At 34.8% G+C, this 22,246-nt stretch overlaps 1 protein-coding gene across 2 annotated transcripts in view; it reads left to right on the forward strand.

Annotated features, from left to right (window-relative positions):
* The window catches only part of LOC134540839 (prothoracicostatic peptide), a 163,411-nt gene extending 160,834 nt beyond the window's left edge, over positions 1-2,577 (forward strand). For both annotated transcript variants that reach the window (XM_063383821.1, XM_063383822.1), the window contains one exon: positions 1,302-2,577. In XM_063383821.1, coding sequence (XP_063239891.1) covers positions 1,302-1,351 — 50 coding nt within the window. In that variant the 3' untranslated portion in view covers positions 1,352-2,577. The remainder of the gene's footprint in view (positions 1-1,301) is intronic.
* Positions 2,578-22,246: the final 19,669 nt, after the last annotated feature.

The following is a 22,246-nucleotide window of genomic DNA, read 5'->3' on the forward strand; positions in this document are numbered from 1 at the left end:
AAATCAACAGTTTTACTCCTATCTCTAATAAATTTTGCACACTTGACTTTCGAAACAAGATTAAGTGAGATTTAGAAAATTCAACCCAGTCCCCGTTTCTCAACCCGATTAACACAGAATTTCGGCAAATCTTGTTCAAATTTTTGCCATTGCACTGTTGATGTTTTCTTCATCTCGCATTAACGGCTATTACATTGTAAATGATTAATATCGCAGTAGCGTACACATAGGGGGACCGTTTACATATAACTATCGTTGTAACTAAAATAAAAAAGTCCTTATATATACACCCCTGATGTATAGAACAAAGCGTCACAAAGTGGTAACTTTTAAGGAGAGCTAGATTTCGATTTGTCTCAAAAAAATATTTTCAGATTTCTTTGCTAGTAATATTAATTTATTTGTGAAATTTCTAACATAATATTCTTAGACTTCTTTATCAGACAAAAAGAAAATATTTTAAGATAAAAGTTTAATGTTTTAAGGTATCAATAAAAATTGTAGCGGAGGAATTGTGTCATTGACCTTTGTATTGCAATCCAAGCATAATAGTTCGAGTGCTCTTTACCAATTCATAGAGAGAAAGATGTACATAATATACATGGTACAACTATATTTCATAAAAAATAGACATGGTATTCTTTTAGTTCCGAATTTCAGATTATTTTTTGAACAACAGACATGGTAGCGCCGACTCAGGTGGTGCAATGAAGCTGTCGGATGCACGCTGGATTACGGTGCGAGAGATTCTGGGTTCGAGTCCCGAGTAAGGCATGGGTGTAGTTTCTTAAGTGTCTCAGTCTGTAAGTTATCGTTGTAAAAAAATTACTCATTAAATCGGGGATGTTTGACTCGTTGAACAATATTACTAACGAACCAAACAATTTAATTATAAAAATGGTCGGTTATTTATTTAATTATTTATTCAATACCTACCATGGAGCCTTTCTTACTATAGTAGAAAACATAAGGCTATGCAAAAAGTCAGTCTTACATTGAACAATTTTGTGGTCTACAAATATTATGATTAAAAATCATTAAGATACTGGAATGTTATTATAAACAAAATATTTTTTTGTTTATAGCTAAATACATTTACAGAAAGTTTTACAATTATTCTGTACAGCTCTCTTAAATTAATCTATATTATACGTTATCTGCGCAGTAATTGAGTAAAATATTTAGAGTTGAAACATTCAAATGACCTGTTTGTCGACAAAAGGTGTCGAACTCAACAACAACAACAGCAAAAGTTTTCTAGTAGCATGGAGCTGACCGGGCAATGTCACACGTTGTTCCAGGACTGAGCGGCATGAACGAAGAGCCGGGATCTTCTAGCAATGAAGAGTAGAAAAGCGAGGGAAGAAAGGAAGAAAAAAAACAACAGCGATCGACGCGGCTGTTCTCTCCGACATTTGGGAATGGTCTATGCCTGCCTTGCGCCGCCGCCGGCTTCTCCTAACCTCGGACACCAACGCAACCCGCAGCACATCGCCGTCTCGCGGGCTGCGGCAACCTCCAAGAGAAGGGTCCCCACGCTTTCTCCGGACAGATGAGCTTACACCTACGTGTGTCCGCTCCTCTTCTGTGACACAACTTAACTCATTGGTTTAAAAAATAAAAATAAAAAGTCTTCGAAATATATGAAAGTAGCCAATGAAAGTTTATCAACCCTTTATCACGAACGCAAACGTTCAACTAATATAAAATTTAAAAAATATATATTATGTATTTATAAATTAATTCAAATATGAAAGAAACCAATAAAAACTGATCGACTGTTAACCGAAAACAGTGTTACACAACGTTAAAATAAAAAAAGACTTAAAATTGTCAAGTGTTTGTTGGATGCAGAAAAATGATAACTAAATTCCTTACTAATTTTACAATTTTTTCTTCTTTTTACAAAGGAACTTAAATTTCAGTCAAATTTTGGCTTCCTTTATAATGGTATTGTAAAATAAAATTTAATATCATTAAAATTTATAATCCACAGCTGAGCACTATGCTTAATGAATTAAAAGTTAAGTCAAATATTCGTGAAACATTGATCTCAATTGTTATAAACTTTTAAAGTTGTCAATAAATCAAAAGTCTGAAATTTTCTATATAATTTTCATTATTTTAATAATATTTTTCTTATGTTTTAAAAAACAAAATGCTATTGGATGCTACATATTTTATTCGATACTCGCTGATATTGTGTTGAAATTTTAATAAATATTTTGTTTAGGAAATTGTAACTGTTTATTGTTTTTGTAACCCATTGTCACATGTAAAAGTAATTACTTTGAAAAGGTAGAGTACTGGGTGTTTAGATGTATAAAATTATATAAAAATTATTTGTCAGTACATCTTTCCAATCCTTCAAGGAAACATTTCATGAGACCATATCCAAATGTCAAAAATAATTGTAACGCATATTATGTAACCTAATGTTGTATAGCCTTTATCAAGAAATGAATCAATGAACTATGGACGTTCACTTTTTTTCGTGTTATCAACCATTAAAAAAACTTTTATTCGCCTTTATTTTACAGGAGTGATATTTTGTTAATAAAATGCATTTACCTAAAATTGCATACTTTATATAAATCACCACATCCAAAGATTACCCAAGAAAATTTCAAGATTCACTGAAAACTTTGATTATTAAAATTTGAAGAGTTCATAATGTTCTAAATATTCAAGAGAAAGTGACAACAGATAATAAGTGGTAAAAAAATTCTGGAGCTCAAAATAAAAAAATAATAAAGAATATCACAAGATAAAAAATATTGGAAAAAAATAAGAAGTAAACTTGAGGTACGTCATTTTTTACACACTTTATTTTACTTATTGTAATTGAAAATATGCCACAATGCTGATTATGAATGTGGGAACAATAAAAATGGTCTGTTGAAATCTCAACTTTATAATTAACCAAAAAAGTCGTATACAATTTTTTATGATTCCATAAATATTGTATTTTTGCTTAAAATAATTTTTATTTTTTTCAGCAAAACTTAATTTTATATTTGTTTTTTTGTGGTTGTGTGGGCACCAACCCACCCCATTAAAAATGAATTTAAATAAAGTTTGAAATCAAAACTTAAATTTAATAATTTATGGTTTAAAGTTTATTTAGTTCTTAAAAATCGTAATTTTCATACATTATTGTACTCTCTTGCTATATTGGTATAAAAAATTATGACTTTTAACATAATCAGCGTGATAAAAACTGAATTGTCAACTGTTTTACCTCACCTTACCCTGTAAAAATCAGTAAATAATTTAAAAAATTAAAAATATTATTTTTCATTTCGGTTGGAACACTACTTGTATAATTTGTATACAGAAAACTATTTTTTCACCTGTTTTATTTATACAACGTGTATTTTTCACCCCAAAATCGCACACTTAATTTAGTTGGCGATCTAGAAATGTAAACTATTCCTACAGTTGCAAGGAATTTTTGTCTCTCAGTAAAAATTTAAAGGGGATATGTCTCATTCCAGGTCATTATTTTATGTTTGCATTTAACATGGTTAAACTTAAAGACTTTTTGATTTGCCGAACATCACCAAAATGAAGAAAAAAATATGTACAGTGAATATTTTTTTTTATTAATTAACTGGTGAAGTTGAATTTTTAACATTTTTGTGCAATTACTTTCAATTTTAATATGAATTTTGAAATTTAATTAATGCACTACAGTTCTGTCTGTTTAGTTTAACGACAATGCTTATTTTTCTGCGTCGTACGGTTTGAAATTCCTTCAGAAAAAAAAACTTATTTTAATTTTATTTAGCCTCATTAAAATATAAATATTCTGATGATTCCAAAAGGCCAGGTTAAATTAAATTTTTTTTCTGAAAGAAAATTAAACCGCATCACATAGCAGCCAGTAATATTGACTTAAAAAAATTACAAAGTTCTTCTTTTATATTCCATTCAATATTTCTTATCCATGCTGCACGAAAACGTTGAAAATGCTACTTCACCAGTTTATTATACAAAAAGTATGTGCTGTATGTACATATACATATATATAATTTAAATTATTGAAAGTTCATGCACTTTTTGTAGTGCCTGAACTTTCAATAAATGATATACTATATGTGTGTATAATATATATATATATAATATATAATGAGCTGGAACCCGACACACACACCCATAAATACGCACTCTTGCTCCTACGACCAGGACTCCATGCAAGTAAACCAAAGGTGCCGGGTTCAATTTCCGAACGGATGAGGGAATTTTTTTTTTCCAGGTTTCTCAATTGGGAGTTAAACTGTCCATCTCCCTTCTGAGGAAAGACGATGGAAAACCATTGCAGAATCATCATGCCGTGATACCCTCAGGAGTACCGCGGTTTCCTACATACTAGAGAAATCTCTAAGTTTATACTAATTTTAAATTAATAACTGTTGCAATGGACCTTTTTTTTAACATAAATTAATAAATGTTCAGTTGGATTATTGCAATAAATCAAACAAATTAATAACTGTTTAGTTGAACGTTTTTTTACAATAAATAAATGACTTCAGTTACCTTATTTTACAATAAATTAATAACTGTTCAGTTGTAATTTCTTTTACAATGCTACAATTTAAATTTATTTATAATACTCTCTGAAGTTTTGTGATTCTCAATGTAATAGTGGTTAAATTATGTTTCGAAATTAAAACATGAATTTAAACATCATGCCAATATGACACTTAGTGACAGAGCAGCAATAAGTATTCATCATCACACATGCTTAACACATTCAAGCATCAGTTATACTTATGCATACCTATTCATACGTACATATACCGACTTCAAATATTTTTATGGACATACGCCATTGATGTACAAATGAGTTATAACGTTATTAGTGCATTACTTACATGATTGTCAAACTAAACTAAGTGTACAACCGTTGGTAGGGTTGGAATTTGGGGGTGGGGGATATTATGACGGACGAGTGGAGATGTTCCGTTTTGGCTTGTTTCTTCGAGTGTTTGCGTATTCATCTTTCTTGTCCATTCTTTTGTTTTATATACGACACACAGTATAAACCCGGAATGGTGAACGTCCACAAAAATGTTTTAAAACGATCTTCCCCACTGCAAAAAGCATTCAAAGAACTTACTTACACATACGTTTGCAATTTTTTACACATGAAAACCTATAGCATATCCCCCGAATATGATGAAGTCTAACACAGCAGTCTCTACACATCATAACAAAAATTAAGTGTTTAGTAAAAACAAAAAAAAATCAATTAAACTATAATTTTTATTCACAGCCCATGAAAGATTGAAAGCTTCAACATTTATAAAGCATTCCACCAGATTTTTCTCAAATAAAATTAGTATTTTGGTTTTTATGAAAATAAAGTTTGGTGGTTGGGTTAACAATATATTTTATATATTTATATAGCTACAGATTATCTTTCATCCCAGCGAAAAGGGTTATTACTATAAATGTCGTAACTATAGCATACAGATGCAAAATACATCAGAGTACTGATTTGCGATCGTGTTCTTCAATCAGGTAAAATAACTTTTTACTAAAATTTTGTATTTTTGTTTAAGGTTTTATACCAAAAAAAAAGTTTCTGAAAACAATTTTAAGGTCTTAGAAAATTATTACCTACAAAATAGAAAATTCAATATTTGTAATACGTGCGTACTAAGTAATTAAATTGCAGTAAATAATTTATTGATAATTTTTTTTAACACTTTATGACAAAGTTTTCAATGTAATGCAGTGCCAAAACAGTCATATTCACAAAATATTTTGTAAATAACTTTAAATAACTAAAATACATTTCAGGAATATATTTAATACAACCTATCAAAATCAGTACGAATTAGTAGCTGCATTTTAATTGTTTTTCGTACGAATAAATATGGAGTGTCAGTATTATTAATGAGGAATTACTCCCACTCATAGGGCTTATTCCTTAAATCACTCGGAGAACAAAATATGAAACGTGATTGTGGGTCCTACTCCCAATATTGACGAAGTTAATTCGACAAATTGTGAACGGCCTCACAATGAATAGCTCATTGAGTACGGGGACGGCTGAAGGACATTGTTTACCAGAGGCAGGGTCGCAACTAGACAGGGGGGGGGGGGGGCATACGGGGCTTGTGCCCCGGGCGCCGCATTTTTGAAAAGGGAAAGGGGGGGGGGGAGGGGAAACGACTTGCAGAGTAATTTATACTTTACTTGAATATCGTATTATAAGAAAACACAGGAAAAAAAATTGTTGGAGGGCAGATGAATTGAGTTATTTGTATTAAAAGATACCTACACGTGTATCGTCAAATATCTAAAAAAAACTGTACTATCCAACTTGCGATGCATTAAAAACGAAATGACTATAAATAAATCTATTTATTTACCATATCTAAGTTGAATTAAAAATTATTTGAAATAGTAGATATAATATGTGGTGGCGATAAGAGGTGTTTTAGTTTGGTTGGTTTGAAAAAAAGGGGGGAATAAGGGGTGGGGGGCAAGATTCTTTCTTGCCCCGGGTGGAAACTAGCCTAGTTACGACCCTGACCAGAGGAATGCACGAACAACCATCACTCGCGCCACTACAGAGATCAGAGACAGCTGATTGCAGTTCACGAGGAGCACCACGTACACATGAGTGTGTGGAAGTAGACGGAGACATTTCTTAAACGCACTTTGTAGGCCCTGTTACACACAAAAAAAAATTCCTGAATTTTACTCAAGTTTCCTTTGAAAAACAAAATTTCCAAATTAATAGTTTGTAATTCTATACACGAATTTTTTTTTTCAATTTGTACAAAAAAACTAGGCTATGGTTATTTTTGCATACATGAAATTCGTTTTTTTCTAGATAATACAGAGAATTTTTTTATGAAAATGTGTGCATAATTTTATATTTTAATTGATGTTTTGTTCAACAGTAATTTATTTAAACCATGGAAAAGATAATCGAATGCTCAAAATTTTTACTATAATGCTCATTATGTGCACATTTAATACTGGAAAGCTATGCAGATAATGAATGGGTTACAAATAACTTTTACCTATTGGAGGTATTGGGACAACATAAAGCATAAATGTCCCGGTAAGAATCCGAACCTAGTATAACCGCGAAAACTTTGTTTTCACGTAAGGTACAAATTTACAAATATCTCTTAAGTTCACACGGATATTTCTGTTCCATTTGCACAAAAATTACAGTTTAAATCCAAATGTGATACTTATCTGTTAAATTCATCACTGTTTTTACCCCTGATTGTGTTACTTTTGTATTCGTCATATTTTTAATGTTTCAAATTAATTACCCTGTAAATATTAGGAATAACACATGCATTTATATGGGACACGTTGTCTTCCAAACGAGACAATAAATACGCGTTGTCTGTGCTAATAACTTATCGTGAATCATTCTGTACTTACAACGTTTATAAGTTTAAACTGTAAACCGTAAGTACTATTTATGTTTTCAGTATTAAGTCATTTAAATGCCCTGCCATTTTATGTTTTGTATTATAGTTATTATATGTTATAGGTGACTATACATTTAAGAGTTCACTGCACTGGCTTTCCAACCAATGAGAAAGTTGGCACACACTGCAAATCGGCATGTCAGAAATGACTTTATTTCATCAACGTAGAACACATTTCCAGCTTTCTACAAGAAATTCACTGAACAATGTGGTATCATACATCTTACATTGATTTCTCTCTTTTGTAACCCATTCACTCCTAGTTTTCATTCCCACCACACAAGAAAAAAAAAAGATCACATCATTTCTCGAATCTCTGACAGAACCCCAGTAATAATTATACTAATGGTTAGATTCCACTTATCAAGAGCATTTCCTGTTTAAAGTTTAAAGTGAATTGTGAAACATGTCTTTGCGTGTTTTATTTTTGACGTGACGTCTAATAAATCGATGAACGCCGGCTGCACACACGAAAAAGGATGACTCATTGTCCCGTTACGCACATTGTCCCGTTACTCGTTGTCCCGTTACGCTCGTTGTACGCTTGCGCCGCATCTATCTCTGTTCCACTCGATTAGAACAACCATCGATTTGACTTTTTCGAGGCACATTAAACTTGAAACACTCCCATTCGTTTCCTACTTTTCCTATCATCGTCCTATCCTTAACAGAGTAACACAGATTGGAATAAGTTAAATAGCAAACATGAATAAAAGTTATAGTTAAAATAATCTGTTCGTTAAAGTAATAAACATATTTGACTTAATGAGTGCAAATAAAAGTAAATTTATCAATTAAATTGTACATTTCATTTCATTCCTTCTTTGTATCCATACAAAATAGTTATAATTCAATAAAAATGATTCAATTTTGTTCATAAAAGTATGCAATCACTTCATCAATGTTTTGTTATGACGTTGTCACGTTAAACTATCGTCCGTAAACCGACTTCACAGACAGCCAATTTTATTTTTATTTTTAATATATGTACTTGCAATCAGAAATAAAAAAAAATTATGTAGCAACTTAACTGAGCGGTGGCTCATATTCACGCAAATCATTCGTCGTGGCGAATAAATCGGTTTCACAGTGAAAGATGGTGCAGTGTTAACAAATTCTTGGTCGAATAGGACTGTTTCGCAGCAGCTTCCCCTGTCTCTAATTCTGGGTGCACACAATCTGGTACACGCGCCACTCTCGCGATACAGCGAAATACCCTTTCACTGCCGACATCTATAAATATTTCGCGGATGGCTAAACCGGTCTGCCTCGCGGACTTCGTATCGAAAATCGAATACAGTTAAAAGTATGTATCGCTTCGGGGTAGTATAAATTCGCTTCATATATTTCTCTCCCCGAAAGCGTTCTCCAACCCCCCACCCCCCCTTCCTTCTCTTTTTCACACTCACTTCGAATCTATATGAGATAGGGTGAAAGGCAAAGTGGCCTAAGTCAAAATAAACTACCTTTTGAGAAAAATATTTCGTAAACGTTGCTATAAAAAATCTTTTCTAATGATAAGTTTTTTTTTTTGTATTTTTACCAAGATTTGTTCCTTAATTTTTGTTACCCTAGTTGGGCTTTTACCTTAATTATACTCAATTTTGGATCAAAAATGAAGACTTAGACCAAACTGCTTTACAAGTATATTACGTTGTCCAAAATCTGCCCTATTGAAGATCATTTGCGTCAAAGTGGCCTACGTCTGACTTATATCACTTCGTTTTAAAGCATTAATTGGCCCTCATAAGCAATAAATATTGTAGGACTTTGCTATCGGGAAAGCTGGTATAAGTACACATTCTGTTACATGCAAAAATATTTATTTACCTAAAATACAACGTGAAATGACACAATAGTAACAAAACATAATTCTAATACTATGTTTAAAAAGGACGTTTAGCTGGCAAATACTAAAGTACTAAATACTACATTTTGTGAGAATATTTTCACATTTTTTCACATTTTTTCACATTTTCACAGTTTTGTAATTTACACTTAGTTAATGTGATCGAAATAAGTTAAGACATAATTTTCTAATGATTTCAAAAATATCCCTATTTTCCACAGGGAAGTTTATAATCAATTTTTTGTATGTAATTAAAAATTGTTGTTAACGTTACTTCATTTTATTGAAGTTATACTTCTATACGTAAGAAAAATGATGAACGTGTTTTTTCGATGCATGCGCAGCACGCAAAAAAAATTGACAGGATGAAAAAAGGCTTCATAAGAATAAATATAATATTTTTGTGCTTTTATATCATATACCTACTTTAGTGATTGATATTGAATACTGGCCCATATAATTAAAAAAGTATTTACTGTGAATATTTTTTAAATAAATAGTGTTCATAAGATTTTTGAAATATATTTTTAAGTTTATTTATGAAAGTGATGTTATGTTACCGTATGTATAATATATTTGCATTATTAATCATAAATTACTACATTAAAATATAATAAATAATTAAAATTAATAAGATAGAGTAAATATTTAGAATAATTATTAATTTTTAATTAAAATTTATTCCAATTATTTTATAAAATTAAATAATTATATTTCATGCACGTGTATAAATTAATGAGGAGTACTGAGTATTTATTTGATTTTTTTAATTTTTTAATTTATACTTTTTCAATCGTTTTCATATTACCACTTCAGTCTCTTCATTTGCACGCAAAATTAACCTTAGTTTTTTTGACAATGCCAAGAAATTATACATAACTAACGCGCGTATATAAGCACAAGCACAATATTTTTTTTTTATGTGTTTTAGTTTTTTTAAACTTTACCTTTCATAAGTCAACCTAAAGAGCAAAACCTAAACATAAAATAAAAATAAGCGTTTTCTGGCACGTGTTTCACGTGTTTCAAAACTAACAGCTGAAGGTGGTCGGGGTGACATTGACATTTTACCCGGCAGACAGCGCGCGCGTTCAAAGTTCCGTAATCACTCGGTAGATGGTGCAACAGGCAGCTTTCGCCGGCGAAGGCTGTTCCTCAGAAAACGCTCTTGTTTGCACGCGCGTTAAAGAACTTAACTTCGATGTTTATCTCGGAGTTATTAGTAGTTAGCGACGAGATTATGCGGTGAAATGCGACAAAACCGAAATAACACCGGAAAGACTGTAGTAAATATCCGACTGATGGGACAGTCATTATTTTCCCAAGTTGAATTTTCGTCCTAATGTGCGTCCTTTTCGATAAATGTTTTTTTCCCCCTTTTTTTATAAAACCGAAATAACACCGAAAAATATGTCAATACACCATATAACATCGGAAAGGAAGTTGATAAACCACAAAGCACTGAAATGCAACTAAAATTTTTAATCAAAACTTAAATTAAAACCCTAAAAACATTTACCGGTACTTACAATATTTGTTTTGAATTCAATTAATGTAATTTTTTTTAGTATGAAATTTTGTACCAAAATGTATGCACTAAATGAGAAATGTTATTAGTAACTCACTACGACGTTGGTACTTTTTTCAAACACAAAAATATGTACTTGACAATTTTTTTTCTTCTGAATAGTTAGATATTCTTATTACAAATCATTATTTTGTAAGAGTGCATTATTTTTTATTCAAAATGATACCTTTTTTTTAAATAAATATCACGAAACATTAATTTTTTAATGTGTTGAAAAATACGCTATATATATATATATATATATATATATATATATATATATATATATATATATGAATAAATGGAATTCATAAAAAAAATAAAGACAACAACACCGAAATCTCCTATTTCAAAAACAAAAAATGGCCTTAAAATAAAACTATTAAATCTTATCTCTAGTAACAGTTGATTTTGAAAGAAAAAGCGTAGTGTGCAGACGGTGAATAGCTCAGTGATTTCAACATAACGATGCAATTGATACATATTTCATTTCGTTGCTGAAATTCTATAAGCCAGGGCCATATAAACACATTAAGGATTTCACAAGCACAACACAGAAAAATACATAACAGTTGTACTCCGTGTATTTCAATCTGACAAGCTACTATCGCACATTGCTATAAGTAGACTTGCCATTCGTCCTGGTTTCGCCGGGACAGTCCCGGATATACTGGGTTGTCCCGGTGTCCCGCCCGGTTGTTGAAATTGTCCCGGTTTAGATTCAGGGCACAGTTTCTTGGAAATAATTGAGCAAAATTATTAGATCAGAGAATGATTAATCTGCTCTTGTGTGATCAGTAACATTTTGGTAAGTAACACAGTAATACAAATTTACAGAAGTCGGCAGCAGAGAAGTCCGTTGGAGGCGAAGCCTGCAGTCGACGTAACCTTGAATCAACCAATACGCATCCCGCCCCCGCGTGATTGTCATTGTTAATATGTTTCCCCACTCTAGCAGCGCCAAAATAAAACCTACTACTTACGAAACTGCCCGACTTGTACCGAGCACTAACGGAATCTCGCGGTAGTCGCCATCTCCAACAGTCCATCAGTCACGTACTAAAATTTATGAAAAAAATCAAAGAGAAGAAGGACTTATTGAGAAAGGTTCACTCAAGTGAAAAATACGAGTGGTACAACAAGTAGAAAACTGTTTTGTTTTGTAAAAATATCATGTTTGTGTACCATTATGAATAAAATAACAAAGATTATCTATTCTATATTTTAAGTGTTTTTTTACATTACTGTTTTCATAACCGCCTCCCCCCCCCCCCCCCCCCCCCCCGAAACCGACATCCCTAAAACCTTAAGTAAAAAAGACAGAACTGTCCCGGTTGGTCCGTGAAAAAATATGGCAACCCTAGCTATAAGCATCTACATAAGGCCGTTATTAGTATCAAGCAGAGCTTGCTCTAAGTTTTTAAGGTGTAGGCGACACATCTAAGGTTAATCCACGTGGTTTCAGTGCATGCTAGACATAACAATTTTACTTTAAGTTCATAAAAAAGTTAAATAGGGATTGTTTTTAAGTATAAAACACCTCCATAAACCTTGAAATATGTTTTTAACAAGATTTTTTTAACTTGTGTTCAAAAACACGAAATAACAGAAGCAAAATACATACTCTCGGATACTACCTCCTTAAGATTCTGTGCACAAAACCTGTGACGTAAAAGCATGATCAAATCAATAACAAACCGAACACCTATCAGACGAAGCTATATTTGGCAGTTTCCGCCCCTTTAGTTCACAATATCCCCCCCCCCCCCCCCCCAATTCTTTCAAAGGAGTCATGCGTTGGCGAAATACTGCGCTCTCGTGTGATTGAGAGGCGAAGATAAAGTGAATGAGTTATTTGTAAACCAGTAGCTTAACACATGAAACGACACGAGATGAAAAGAAGAAAAAAAAGAAGAAATAAAACGTTTCTAGCAGCAAGGAACCCCTGGAGTATAGGCGGTCCAGTCTGACAGCTCAGCTCACCGGGTAGCGTTCCGTCAGGCGAAGCGCTTTTCAAGACTGGGGAAAATGCGCAAATATAATTATGAGTTCAAAAAATTCCATCCAGAACTGTAGTGCATTAATTAAATTTCAAAATTCATATTAAAATTGAAAATTTTGAGACATATCAGGCCAAAAATAAAATTTGATAGTGTGACATGATTCAAAATATATTCGAGTTTTATCTGTCAAAATTTATTTGATGGGGAAAATTTGGAAGACAATTTCCGTCCAATAATACGGCGCCAACTCTATTGTCAAATGCATTGGAGACGAATATTCGACAGTGTAGCAGGGCCTTAATAGCATTGCTGAGTTGGCGCGGTGATTTGTATTCACAGCTCAGCGACATTCCTTTCGCACGCAAGGGTTGCCAACCACTGCCACTGCCTACGGGGTCACTGTCACAGTTCCACTTTCTCGTCGTGTGCTTGAACTGGGGACGCACCACAACGCCGAAATACCATGACGCCGAATGTGAAAATTGACCACAACGCCGACAGCAAGAAAACTGCTGTGTACCACAACGCCGAATTACCACAACGTCGAAATACATTATAGACTAGGTTAGGTTAGACTAGGTTAGGTTAGACTAGGTTAGGTTAGACTAGGTTAGGTTAGGCTAGGCTCGGATAGGCTAGTTAGGTTAGGTTATATTACGCTAGGTTAGGTTAGGTTAGGTAAGGTTAGGTTTGATTGTGGTATTTCGGCGTTAAGGTACATTTAAGAAACACACACAAATACATTCAGTTGTTATTTCGGCGTTGCGGTACACAGCAGTTTTCTAGCTGTCGGCGTGTGTAGTCAATTTTGACATTCGGCGTTATGGTATTTCGGCGTTGTGGTATTTCGGCGTTGTGGTATTTCGGCGTTATGGTAACGACCCGCTTGAACGTGGGAAGTATGTCGGTGTAAAATGAGTTGTTGATGATGAACGATTTACTTGACGGGATGAGTAACGAGGCCCGAGTGTTCGGAACACACGGTCCCTGAAGACTACATATTGGTACACTAACTAACCTTGGAATTCAAGGCCGTGGCCTAATTAAAGTACACGGTCATGTGTTTGCTACCAAGGGAACTCCACGTGCCTTGTGGCGTACTAGAGAAATTATGTACGGGTGCAATGTTTGGCCACTTCAAGAGGTATTAGCCAGACAAACATTTTTTGACGTGACAACGTCTAATAAATCGATGAACGCCGGCTGCACGTACGAAGAAGTGTCCCGTTACGCTGTGTCCCGTTACGCTCATTGTACGCTTGCAACGCATCTATCTCTCTTCCACTCGATTGGAACAAGCATCGATTTGACTTTTTCGAGGCACATTAAACTTGAAACACTCCCATTCGTTTCCTACTTTTCCTATCATCGTCCTATCCTTAACAGAATAACACAGATTGGAAGAAGTTAAATAGCAAACATGTACAAAAGTTATAGTTAAAATAATCTGTTCGTTAAAGTAATAAACATATTTGAATTAATGAGTGCAAATAATAGTAAATTTATCAATTAAATTGTAGATTTCATTTCACTCCTTTGTATCCATACAAAATAGTGATAATTCAATGAAAATTATTCAATTTTATTCATAAGAGTATGCAATCATTTCATTAATATTTTGTTATGACGTTGTCAAGTTAAACTATCGCCCGTAAACCGACTTTACAGACAAACAATTTTTTTTTTTTTTAAGTGTAACACCTTAGGCTATACGTGCACGGAATTTGGTGGTAGTTTCGTGAATGGAACGGAAATGTGTGACCACGGTGCTGCCATCTGTGGCGAATGGCGCGAACCAAAGTTCGCAAAGACAAGCGGAAACTTTGAAGTATTAACTGTTAAATGAATTTTGACAAGACGGAGACTATTTTAATCAAATACTTTGTCTTAAATCAGGAGAAAATACGGGGTTTGGAATGTTTTCAAAAGTTTTTTTTTTTTTCGTTTTTTTTTATCGGAGCCGTATATTTATATAGTTTAAAATTTTCTGCCTGCAAATCTAATGATTCATTAGTCTACGTAGATGCTCCGGCAGCGAATTCTAGCGGCCGGTGCGGAATCTACGAGTGATTCGCGTCCATAAATGTAGTTGGAAACGCAATTTGCGTATATATTTATCCCGCACGGCATTATTTCAAACAATTGTACGTTAAATTTTCAGTCCAAGCTTCGAATTATAAGTGTATTTGCAACGTGAGAACACATGGATTTGCTCTTTAACGAAGTTAGATGTTACACATCTCTGGCGGGTACCGAGAGACTAGCTTGCATTTATTTTTAAAACAAATTTCATTTTGGACAATTCATTACTGAATACGAAATATTGGGTATTTACTTTATGATTTTACTTGTACTTTTCCCACGTGAATCTAGGCCTATTTGTCAAATATTCCTAATAAACATGTTTAAAATTTAATTTTTTTCCTTTATTTTATTAATACCAGTAAAATATGCAGTGAAAATAACTAAACAGGTCTTTTAACTACTCTAAGGTTATGTCAAATATGACCTTCAAAACGTTTTTCGAAATGGCGACGTAACTTTAACTAAAGGTACATGAGAATTACACAGATTGGTTTACTTGCGTATTCCTATACTTCACTTGCGTTCAGGAGATCCCTCGTAACGTAAATTACGGGGACAAGTACTTTTAAGAAGCACACACACACACACATATATATATATATAAACTTCACATGAATTATTTAACGGCCTACAACCTGGTTTTTTAACTAAGCAAGAACAAACTCAACGCTAGCTAGTATCGTTCAACATCCAACTTTCTTGCGTTTCCGACCTCCGTATTCGGAAATTAAAGTTCCGAAAACTTGTAAAGACGCGGAAGTTATGCGCATAACATATGCATCGTGGACACACGCGTTAAACCTTCTCGCAGTGAAAGAAAATAACACTTTTAAATCAAAATATTGACTATTTCTTTCGTTTTCGTGATAATCACGAATCATGAAAAGCAAAAGAATCCCGGGATACAAAATTTTTTTTTTTCCTTTTTTCCAAAATTTCAAGTTTTAGGTTTGGTGACGTCTTAGTGTGCTTTTACGAACGACTGTGCTGTTCTTGCGTCGGTTCCGTAGTTTGTAAGCCCGGCGCAAGAATAAACAGCTGTTGGTATGACTGCATTGTCAGTACTGCCACCACAGCGCGTGGATCCGAAGGGGCTCATCCGGACGACTGTTCAATAATCCGTCGCATCCTTTCATCCGTCAACGAACCGAGCGATTCGCGATGGATCCACTCCACCGTCAAATACCCTGCCATTTTTCGAAGCTGCGAACAAACTGGAAAGGCTTAAATCATAGTGAGAATTTAACTTGTATAGGTATTATACAACTCCCTTTAGTATATTTTGGATAATAGTTATATTATACCAATACTCAAGGTAGGTGGTACTCGAGTTAATAATTAGATATTATTTTTGCCAAGCTTTAGTTAACTCAGTCGGAGTTTTTTTTCCTCTGGGGTTGTACAAGTGGAGATAAAGAAACTAAAATTAGACATTAAACAAATGGCAATCATACGGGTATCAAACCACTACTCATCCTTACTAGTAATCGAGTGACTTCTTACTATTCTATTATAAACAAAGGGCCCTTCACTAGTGCAATTATGATTATATTGGGGTAAGATTCCAGTTTAAATAATTATAAATAGTAAAATTTTACAGTTCTTCATATCTCAACCAACTGACCAACCTTATAGAAGTTCTTTTATATAACAGGTCCTTTGGTAGAGCAATCTCTATATTAATACCTGGAAATTTATACCGATGTAGGCAGTACACGAGCACCAGTTGAAACACTCCTGCGACACTTCATCGTCCCGATGATGGCACAATACTACCAGTAGTCGTCTGGTAGCTTCATACATTAAACATCCATTCCGTATCTGGCTCCTACACCATTCTTCACGTAGCTGTAGTGTAAAGTTTATTTTCAAGGATTTCGACAAATCCCAACTTCCCAAGCTATTTCAACACTTCCAATCCAGCAATTTTACCTCTATTCACATCTATAACATCATAAAATAAATTTATAATTCAAGTTTTAAATTATTTTATCTTCTCTACTTTTTACATTTTTTCTTTCTTTTATTAAAACCAAACAACAACCAAAGATAAAACCAAACTAAACCACACGTTAAAACTCTTACATGACATTTCGTATGAAAGCTTAGAGAAAAACAAACATATTCCTTGAATTTAAATCGTTCATTACTCCTTGCTATAAAGAGTAACTTTACCTTTATAGTATACTAGCTGCATTGCCTGGCGTTGCCCGGGCTGAACATAGGGTGATAGGTATATTTTGTCCGCGAGTCAAAGCCAAATGTATAGAGTTACGTGACAGCGTGGTGGACATAGAGAAATGACACACAACTGCTGTTTTCATGTGTGTGACCTATGATTTTCTGCTTACCCGCGGCGATGATCGGTTGAACGGTTTAGAAGTTGACGCGCTGCAGCGCCTTCTAGCGGACAGTTACAAAAAAAAAGATGGATGGCACAAAAACATATTCCATGGAGAAAAAAAACACTTCGATGTGCCAACTTGCATGGCGAATCGGTCAAACGGTGTCGGAGTTTATCAGTGTCATACACACCAACCCAACATCCTATTATAAGTGTATATACTTATTTAATATACATCGGTGTCCGCCACCTTAATCTAGAGACCAGCGTGTCTGGCTGGTGGGCGAAAGGTCCCGGGTTCGATTCCCTACCGGACCGGAGATCTTCCAAAACCTTCTCCCCCCGCGCTCAGGACCGGGGTGCTTGTGACAAGCATAGTGACGTCACAGCTGTCATACTCGTGGCGACGTCTTGCGCGCACGGCACCCGGTGATCGGGCTGAGAATGCGCGATCACGCGGAAGTTAACCACATTGCGGTAAAAAGATACTGAAACTTTAAAAAACAAAAATAAAAAAAATTAATAAGAGTGTTCAAACGTATCGGCTGAAAAAAAAACATCAAAACATTTCGAGTAGGGTCCACATCATTTTTTTTTCTGCATCACAGATAAGATTCCCTAGTGATAACGAGGTCGTCTGCGAGAGAAAAAAAAGAGCCATTCCCGCTATATTTTTTTTTGGTTTGGGGGGGGGGGGGGGGGTAGGACCATTCTGGACGCGTTCACGTTCCCGCAACTGGACGGCTGTGACATGGTTGTGCCGACTGTAGAACTATGTATATCTGAAATAAGCCCCACATTTCGACGCGCAATGCACTGAGAGAAAGGTTTGTTTGCCTCAACAAAATATATATGTTTATATATGGTGAAATAAATATATTTTGTTAATTCAAACAAATACTTTGCAGTAGGAAAGATTCTGTTGACCAAACAAAATGATTTTGTCAACTCAAATGTATATTTGGTTAGTTGTAACAAATTATTTTTGTTACTTACTGAGTTTGGTTAAAATAAAATATTTTGTTCCACCAAGTAAATATTTGTTTCGCCATATACTACAAACAAATATTTGTTTGATTCAAACAAACCTTTTTCTTTGTGTGGTCTTCCGACTTGCTCGGGGTCGCGTGACCGATGCAACGGACGGGAGGGGATAGGGGACGGACGGACGGACGTGAGTCCAGGCTTCTGGGTGTCGGGGTCCCAGGCGTCCGTCCGTCGGGACCCACTGTCCTCCGCGTCGGTATTCCTCCGCGTGTCTGGCGTCCGGCCAGCGATTATGAGCGGCCGCCCCGTCGCCGCGGTTTCGTGGGAACCCTTCCTCCCAACTCCCCCCACCCCCCCAGCCCCCTACGGCGAGTCCTTCAGCGCTCGCCAGAAGAGACGCGTATCGTCTTGACCTCGGCGACACGAAGCGAACGAACGAAACTCGCGCGCACTCTCACGCAGCAGCAAAACGCACTTACTTACGTACAACACGAAAAACTCGGGACATGAAAAAATTATTTAACGCGGAATTCTTTGAAGTGATGCACCGAAACGTTTGTGAATGTGCGCACGCACGCAAATAAGTGTGTGTGAACTTTTCAAATACGTACATGCATATCCGGACGCGAATCACTCGTATTGTGTTTCTCCATCAGCCGCCGCCGGGAATCGCTCCCGCAGCAGCTACCTCGACTATCGATTCTATTCGATTTTTTCAGAGCGAGACGTTTTGACCATATTTTGAAACGGCTCGGATAGAAGCGAAAAAAAAAAAGACTTCAAAAAAAATTACTAAATCCCCGGCTTTGGACGTGATTTTCGACAAGGAATCTTATTAAAAGACTGCCCATATTGTTTAAATTCATTAAACAGTAAATGAGTTTCCCTTTGTGTCTGTGAACTTTGGTTTGCAACATCCGCCACAGATGGCGGCACTGTGGTTACACATTTCCATTACCTGTGTCATCGGAGACTCAGTTGCCCGACGATATCACTTGCGCAATTGCAAACGGTACAAATCTCCGCCTCGCAATTTCTTTTTTGACGTGACAACGTCTAATAAATCGATGAACGCCGGCTGCACGCACGAAAAAGTGTCCCGTTACGCATTGTCCCGTTACGCTGTGTCCCGTTACGCTAATTTTACGCTTGCGCCGCATCTTTCTCTCTTCCACTCGATTGGAACAACCATCGAATTGACTTTTTCGAGGCACGTTAAACTTGAAACACTCCCATTCGTTTCCTAATTTTCCTTTCATCGTCCTATCCTTAACAGAATAACACAGGTTGGAAGAAGTTAAATAGCAAACATGTATAAAAGTTATAGTTAAAATAATCTGTTCGTTAAAGTAATAAACATATTTGAATTAATGAGTGCAAATAAAAGTAAATTTATCAAATAAAATTGTAGATTTCATTTCACTCCTTTTTTGTATCCATACAAAATAGTGATAATTCAATAAAAAAAATGATTCAATTTTATTCATAAAAGTATGCAATCATTTCATCAATGTTTTGTTATGACGTTGTCACGTTAAACTATCGTCCGTAAACCGACTTTACAGACAACCAATTTTTTTTTACGAGTGGGGGGTGATCGTTGGCAAATGAGTTTCCAAGGACTGTCCTTGCGAAAGTGCAAAAATAATTTTAAAAAATAAAATAAATCACAGTGTAATGGACGCAGCCTCGAAGACCGCAGATGGTATCAGCAGTCCTCGTTGTGATCCGCGCGGGACCTTGCCACACTCGCGCCGCTATGTACTTGATGTTTGTAATTACAGCTCGTTTAGACGCGACCCGACCCGCCGTGCTGCAGTCAACTCGCGCCCTCTGTACGAGATCACACGTCCAAGGCCGAATCGACTTCCCAGATGATGAAGCCTGCCGCCTGGAGCTGACTCTGGTCTCAGAGGCGAAACTTCCCCGCAAACGGGAAAAAAAGAACGACTCGCCAGGGGCGTAACTGAAAGAGTGCAAACGCTTTGGGAGCCTGGCGCCCGATGGTGGAAGAGGAGGGGGGAAGGAGGAGTAGCGGGAACAACGAATGCACAGGTCCCGCCAAATAACCGTTAAAAAAAAAAGTTTAGATAATCGAATCTAGTTTCTATAAATTTTATACTGGAGTAACTTATGGCACGAAACAAAATTAACTGGAAAATGAAATTTTTTTTTATATGGTGTGAGTTTTTTTTTTTTTTTTTTAGTTAATGGTAATAATTTATATAGATCTAGTTCGACAAGCCTTTATTAAAATCTACCTGTCGCAACTAATTCAAGTCAGTGAAGTTTTTTTTAATTTTTTTTTAAATAAATCTTATAGCTTATTTAGTATATTCTTATAAAATGTCTTACGAAACATTAAATTCCATAAAAAAACATTTAATTATTTTAAAATAATTATTGTGGTTGTTTGGTTGTTTTAAATGAACTACCGACATAAAAGTGCATGTAGTTATTCCACTATATAAAATTTAATAATTTTTTTCCATCGGTGTTAGACAACTTTAAGACTCTTAACATAATTTTTGTCGCACTATGTGTTACAATTGTGAACTCCCGTTGTGTACTTTATCGTTCTGTTTCAGCTTTCAAGTGGATTATTGAAATGTGAAGTTTCACTTGTAACGCGCTTAGTGACCCCGCGCCCTTTTTTTTTATTATTGCTTGTGTGGGATTAGCGGGGAAATCTGGCTAAATCTGGTCACCTCAATAAAAAAAAAATAAAAAATTTAAGCCAATATTCTTTCAGGAGCCGTTAAAATATTTGCTATGAAACAATTTACATCGGAGCATATAATTTCGTTGAGCCAAAAAAAAAGTTTCAAATGAATTTGCAAATAATTATACCATATACCTTACACCTAAATGAAGAATTTTTAAAAGTTGGTGCGTGTTTTTTTTTATATTGTGTTTATAAACAAACAACATTTTTTTTCAACTATTTTTAAACGTCTAATCTGTCGATAAACATTTAATGTTGCAAATTATTTGAAATGCCACCAAAAGAAATAGCATTGGAAGACCAGCCAGAAATGCGCGGCAACTGACAGCCAGTAGAGCTGCAGAAACATCCGAGCCACGAGAGGCACCAACCGGATCGGAGCCTCTACTTCAATTATTAATTTTCAAAACGTACTTAATTTAGCATCGATTGATACCAATATAAATAATGTAATCTTATGAATTTCAGTAATCTTTCATTTTTACACAATTATCTACAATGCTTCATAGATTCTAGATACATACAAACCATCAATTTTATATACGTAGAGGTAAATAAATAAACGCTGGCAGGACAATGTCTGCCGGATTATACCAGTATGCTTATCAGATTGATCGCAGGGCTTTAAATTATTATTTTTTGGGGCTGACAAATTTTTTTAAAATATGAATTTAAAAAATAAATATGAAATAATCTTCGCCCGATTTCCAAATGCTTTTTTTTACCTTGTGTTGTGTGAGATACAATGACTCCCTTAATTTATTTCACTTATAATTAAGTTTTCAACAAAAATGTATGTATGTATTAACTTAGATATAACCTAATTTTCTAGGAAATTAATACATGTTTGTATACAGTAACCTAATTTTTTTTTTTAAATTTTCTTACTGAATGCCAAAACTAAAATTTTTCGAATTATCCTATTTTACATTTTAAAAGACAAAAATTATGTATTTCAGGTGAAATTAGCTGCATTTGTTTTTCTTTCTTTTTTTGTGTTACTTTTCGGTGTTAAACGGTGTGCTTGACTTCCGTTTCGGTGTTATTCCAGTTTTGTCTGCATTCAACCATGTGATCTTGCCTTCAGTGATAATCACCCAAACAACAGGTAGTTATCCCGGACTGGACACACACATAAATCATCTCCTTCCCAGGGCGGGCCGTTATAGGGTTTGGTAATAAACCCCAAGAAATTCAAGAAGAGGTAATAAATTACG

This window comes from Bacillus rossius, chromosome 17 (assembly GCF_032445375.1).
Source record: "Bacillus rossius redtenbacheri isolate Brsri chromosome 17, Brsri_v3, whole genome shotgun sequence".
Classification (NCBI taxonomy): domain Eukaryota; kingdom Metazoa; phylum Arthropoda; class Insecta; order Phasmatodea; family Bacillidae; genus Bacillus; species Bacillus rossius.